At 28.5% G+C, this 6,441-nt stretch overlaps 1 protein-coding gene across 1 annotated transcript; it reads left to right on the top strand.

Moving 5' to 3' along the window:
- Positions 1-2,388: 2,388 nt before the first annotated feature.
- LOC125851170 (uncharacterized) lies at positions 2,389-3,196 on the top strand. The gene has a single exon (XM_049530952.1). The coding sequence runs from the start codon at positions 2,433-2,435 to the stop codon at positions 3,078-3,080; it is 648 nt and encodes a 215-aa protein (XP_049386909.1). The 5' UTR covers positions 2,389-2,432; the 3' UTR covers positions 3,081-3,196.
- Positions 3,197-6,441: the final 3,245 nt, after the last annotated feature.

Raw genomic sequence — 6,441 nt, 5'->3', positions numbered from 1 at the left:
AAAAAATTAAAATTTAACACGTGGCAAATAATAAGTGGTGCGTGATTGCACTTCTTTTCTTGCAATTGAGGGTGGCTGAAAAATGGCATATTTACAACACTTTAAAATTGTTTAAGGGGGTACTAGCACCCCCGGAAAGTTAAAGTGTCTTTCTAAAAAACAGGTCTTACTTTAATGGGGTAATTATGTATTTTCTCTATTTTATATTTCATACTTGTCAATTATTAAATTTAACTTGAAACCAAATTTAAACATTAAAGAAATACTTTCATAAACTTTATGGGGTTGTTTGGTGTGATGGATAAGGGGAGTTAATCCCAGGATAAATTTTAAGTATCCTTTATTTCGTTGTTTGGTTGCAAAGCTTGAGATAACTTATCCCAGGATTATGAATTAGTATCAAGATAAGTTATCCCTCACATTGGGTGGTATAGTAATCCTGGGACAAAATAGGTAAATGACAAATACATCCCTTTAAATCCTTTTTATACATCATTTTTTCACATTTATGTATATTTACATTATTTTTAATATCATGTATAATAATATTTACTACTACTTATTTTTATGATAATTATACATATTTTCTATTAAAAAATTACACTATATAAATATATTTTTTATTTATGAATTTATTTGACTAATTCTTATATTTATTTTATTTTGATTTCTCATAAATTTTCTTCTCTTTAACAAACTTAAGAGGAAAGTTCTATTTTTAAGCTAAATAAGAAAAAAGTTATATTTTTAAGGCTTAAGTTATCTGCGGCCCTTAAAGTTGTCTATATAATTCATTTAGACACCTCAACTAGAGCTAGTACCTATTGAACACTTAAAATATTCAAAATGCGTATCTATTAAGCATAAAATAGTGATGTGGCAAAAAATGTGTTCTTCACTTTTCACGCGCCCAAAAAAATATTTCCCTTTCTATTTTTCCTGAAAAAGTACATTTTATAATTTATTGACCTTGACATTAATTAATAAAGAAACCAAAAACAATTAACTAACAATAAAAATGTCTTCTTCCTAAGAACAACCTCAACGATTTTCATCCACCATCTTTGTACTTATCGGTTACCTCACATGCCACCCCACCCCACCAACTTTCTCTCTCTTTCTATCACCCTCTCCAACTATTCTTCTGTTTTTTCCTCTTTTTCAGGTTTTAAATATTTTGGCGAAACTCCATTTATTTCGATGAAAGAAAATTGAATCAATTCTTTTTTCGACAAAAGTTTGTTATTATTTTTTGTAGCTGTGATAAATGTTTATTAATTGAAAGAAGATGAAGGCAATGGGTAGGAGGTGTTGTCGATATCGATGAAAGGGAATGAAAGAGTGGGGCGATGTTTTATTTGTGTGTCGACTCCGACGGAAAGAGGTGAAGAAGAAGACGAGAGGGTGGGGAGCGTCAATTAAAAGAGTTATTTTTATTTTCTTAAAATTCTTTTTGTATTATTTAAATAAAACTTTTAAAAAATTGAATTCAACTGCCACATGTCGTTGTTTCATTGGTACACCTGTTATGTATTTGCGTTTGAGCTACACGCAATTTTAATTTTCAACTGATTGACATTTTGTGTCTAATAGATATAATTTTTTTAAGGTTAAAGTGTTCAATAGGTACTACCCCTAGTTGAAGTGTCTAAATAAATTATGCGGACAACTTTAAAGGGCTACATATGACTTAAGCCTATTCTCTAAATAGGACAAATTACAGAAATACACACCTTTTGTTTCACTTATTTCCATTATTCTCTGTAACTTTTAAAAATCTCCAAAATCTCTTATTTCTTTAATGTATCTGAGCTGCATATTACTGTATCCGAGCTACATGTTATGTATCCAAGCCAGTATTTAATGTATCCAAACTAGTTTTTGATGTATCCGAGCTACATATTAATGTATTCGAGACAGTATTTAATGTATCCGAGCTTCAATTATTGTATCCGGTTTTTTTAAATTTTAAGGGATTAATGTAATTAGAAACTTATTAGGGATAGATTGTAATTTCATATTAAAACTATGGAATTTACGTAATTTACCCTTTTAAATATACATGGTACTTATCATGGGTATACATAAACAAAAATATTTAAGTTAAATAAAATAAAAGTTTTATTTTAAAAAATGAATAACAAAAGCTCGCAAACAAAAAGTTAAAAAGTTTAAATAAAGTGAAGGGTAATTTTGTAAATAAACAACTTATTCTTAAAATTTATCAATATATATTATTTTGAATACAACAAATCAAATAAAAATAATTCGTGAACAACTTATTCCAACATAATTTGTCTCAATCATAGTTTATATCCAAACCAAACGACCCCATATATTTAAAAAATACTCCCCTTATTACACCATCCACAATACCAATTAGAACAATAGGTAGAGAAAGTTCACTCAAAAGTACTGAGAACGAAAAAAGTATGGATACTTCATCAGAGAAAACTGCCACTTCTTCTTCAAATTCAAAAGATGAAACGATAATTATAGCTCAACAACTGAAAATGCAATTTCACGGCACCAGAAAAGGGGATCTCGAAACCATAGATTCATATGTCAAAAAGTTGAAATCCACAGCTAATTCTTTAACAGCAATCGGCAATCCAATTTCAGATCCAGATTTGGTTTTGCAACTTCTTGCTGGTTTGCCTCCTCAATACTTGCTCCTCAAAAACACGATCTCCTCACAGTTACCTCTCCCAAATTTCTCAGAGGCTTGTTCCATGCTTTACGAATACGAGAAAACAACATCAACTCCGCCTCCTGATGCAGCTGGTGAAAATAATACTAATAGTAATACTGGTAAGAGTACTATGGAGATGATCCATGATATAGCAAGTACAGTAACAACTGTAGCTTCAATAGGTCGCGAATTTTGGAATGCGGTTGCACCCTGGTCTGGTAGTCGTTCTTCAGGAACACCAACAAAGGCGACTCCAGGTCCGGGAAATAAGAAAAATGGATCTACCGGAGGAAGAGGAAGAGGAAGAGGAAGGGGAAACAATAATAGAGGCAGAGGCGGAGGCGGAGGCAGAGGCAGAGGAGGCACTTCTTCTTCTGCTGGAAAATAGTATTATAGTACTTAAATGTGTTCTTTAACTTTATCTCAATTGTTATCAATGTCCTACGAATTCATGTCATACTACAATGAGTGTATTTCACGCGAATTATATATATCTACTTATTTAACTTTATATAAATTTAAGTTAATTGAAATCAAGTTAAAAAATGCGTTTATTCATTATATCTATTGTAGTATATTAGCTTGAAGTTGTTAAAGAAATTAATCGACAAAGGTATATTTAATGAAATTTCATAAACTTTAAACTTTGAATCCAAGCATATCTAGGTACATATATCTTTAGCTGTTGAAGTTCAATCTATACAAACTTGCATTTGTTTACTTAATTAGACTTCAAATATTGATATATTTTAGGACTATTTTTAATTGATATAATAATATATTTATCATTTAAATTATGATTAAAAATATATTTTAATTAATTAAATCTTAGCCATTATACCTAACTTATGTCATATGTCATTAATCAAAGTTAGAACTTGAGAAAAATAGAGACAAGGAAAATGGAGAGCGGAATCCATATATCAAATATTGTAAAGCTTGCTGTAAGAGTCTTTAGCAGTTGGGTCCATGTAAATATGGTTTTCGTAGACCAAAGTTGACAAATAGTAGGGGCAAAAATGCCTACAAATCCTAAAATAAATGCAACAAAGGACGAAGGAAAATAATTAAGACAGAAAAAATAAAATAAAATCAAGATAATTGAGATGGTTCAAAAAAATTCAACTTAAAAATTACATGCAATAAATAAATAAATATAATATAAAGTTCTTGATCTGAATCATTTACATCCTGATGCTGAAAGACTATGTTTCTTAGCACCAAAGTAATCAAAGGAATAANTGATCTGAATCATTCACATCCTGATGCTGAAAGACTATGTTTCTTAGCACCAAAGTAATCAAAGGAATAATTAGGAAAGCACTAATCCAACAGAAAAGTTAATGGGGTAATCCACTAGCTTTTGCTAGATAGAATTGTACTAAACCTTGACCTTAATAGAAAAACAAATAGATATAGAGTGTGTTCAGTATGATTATGTTTTATTGATTAATTTATTTTAAAATTAGGTTTACATGTAATATTTCACATTGATTATCTCCTTTAATCTACCTCATTTTCACATCTATCCATTGTAGCCCCCATCCCAATCATTTCATACCCGCATCTTTTATGATAATATTTATCTAAATTCTATATAATAATTTTAAACTATTATTTTTTACATGTATATCAAACATAAGTTAAATAAATTACTTTCTTAAAGAGAGTGTCTTCTTTCATACGAAACACGACCTAGAAACTTTTTTGCTTTGGGAAGTTGTACGGAGCCAATATGTGTAAGGCAGTTTGGGTCCCATCGCGAATTAATAAATATTCTATTATATGTTGTGGCGGATTTATGAAGGGCTCTGGGGTGCCACGCCATCTCCGAACTTCGACGGAAACTCTATATATACATAGGTATATACATATAATATTTATATAAATATAAAGCGTGTCACCCACATAACAAAATTGGCTTGTGGTGCCACGGTAGGAGGGCAACTAGAAGGCTGATGTTGCGGGTTTGAATCCCATTTGTACTTATTTTTTTGAGAAATTTGCTGCATACGGTTTTTAAGAAAAAAAAAAGCTCCAAGCACGTTTTTTTAAGGAAAAACAGCTGACACAATTTTTAATTTTTTTTATAATTATTATCAATAAATCTATTTGACATCCACGAACTCTAAATTCTAGATTCGCCACTGATTATATGCAACACTGTATTGTTACTAAACTATAGAACTTGCGTGAAATTTGCGTTCCAATATGAAAAGTACATCAAGGAAAAAGACAAAAATATGTCTATTTCATTATAGCTTTCATATTTCCTCACTCTATCAATCAAGATGACTTACTTCACGAGTAAGCTAATTCAGATATGTATTATTTTCCTTTTTCAAAAAATTTAAGAAATAAATAAATACTTTGATATTCTGAACAGTACATTTCTTGACTTCACCCACCAATAAAGTGGTTAAATAAAAAGTAACCAATAATGTTGTTTCATCGTACTACTTTAAAATCTTTTTATCGTAAAGTGTAAAATATACTAATAAAATGTTGCTATCCAGTCCCTCATTTTCTCCTTCTAAGCTTTAGGTACTTTGAATAACATTTCTTTCAAACTTGGTTATTCAGTTTTTCACCTAATTTCTGAAAATGCTAATTACTCCATTAATGATATTTTATCTACAAAACATATTAGAAGTGAGATAAGAAACTCAAAGACTATAACTTTTAAGAATGAAATATGCATGTGATATTATTAAAAAGAGTAAAATTGATTTATATTATTTGAAAATTATATAAAAAGTACTATAAATTACACCAATCACACTGATTTATATTATTTAAAAATTATTTGAAATGATTTAGCAAACTAATCAATAAATAGGGCTGCACATGAAGTTGAACCCAAGACCTATAAATCATTTTATTTATTAAGGTAATAGATAAATTTTGAAGTTATGCTATTTATTATTATATAAAAAATGAGTTATTTTTTAAAAATAAATTATAGTATCATATAAAATAGGCAAACAGTATTTTCTTTGATCACAATTTGTTAAAATACTTTTTAAAATATCATTTTTTTATGAAACATATGTTGTATATATAATATAATTATGAAAATTTTATCTTAAAAAATACTAAAGAATTCAACATCTCAAATCACATTAAAAAAATTAAAGATTCAACACCTAAATTCAAAGTGAAAGATGTTTTTTTGAAGATTGGTTAATATTTGAATTAACATCAAAATTTTAAACAGTAAGAGTTTGTTTGACCGAGGTACAAGTTATTTTGAGATTAATTATTCAAAATTATTATTTCCTTCTCTATGTGAAATNTTGTTATATCACTTTTTACATTAATGAAGGGCATTTTTGTAAACAAATAAATTGTTCTTAAAATTTATTATTTTGAATATAACAAACCAAACACTCAGTAAAAAATAATCCCAACACAACTTATTCCATCATAACTAATCCCAACATAACTTATCCCAACATAACTTATCCCATCATAACTCATTTTCAAACCAAACGACCCCTAAGAGTTTGTTTGACCAAGGTACAAGTTATTTTGAGATTAATTATTCAAAATTATTATTTTCTTCTCTATGTGAAATAAAAATAACACTATTAACTAATCTAATAATTTTATCAAAATAAAATAAAAAAGATAAATTCATCTTAAAATTAATTTTAAAATTAGTTATTCATTATCACTAGTACCAAACGAATCATAACACACTAATTCAAACAGTACTAAAGGGTTCATATTTTACTCTACTCAGAGAA

The sequence above is a fragment of the Solanum stenotomum genome, unplaced genomic scaffold, assembly GCF_019186545.1.
Source record: "Solanum stenotomum isolate F172 unplaced genomic scaffold, ASM1918654v1 scaffold23186, whole genome shotgun sequence".
NCBI lineage: Eukaryota > Viridiplantae > Streptophyta > Magnoliopsida > Solanales > Solanaceae > Solanum > Solanum stenotomum.
Note: the sequence above shows the minus strand (reverse complement) of the source record. Positions and strands in the feature narration are given on the sequence as shown.

Excerpts from the sequence above, each read along its gene's own strand:
- LOC125851170 (XM_049530952.1), top strand. The coding sequence starts at position 2,433 with ATGGATACTTCATCAGAGAAAACTGCCACTTCTTCTTCAAATTCAAAA.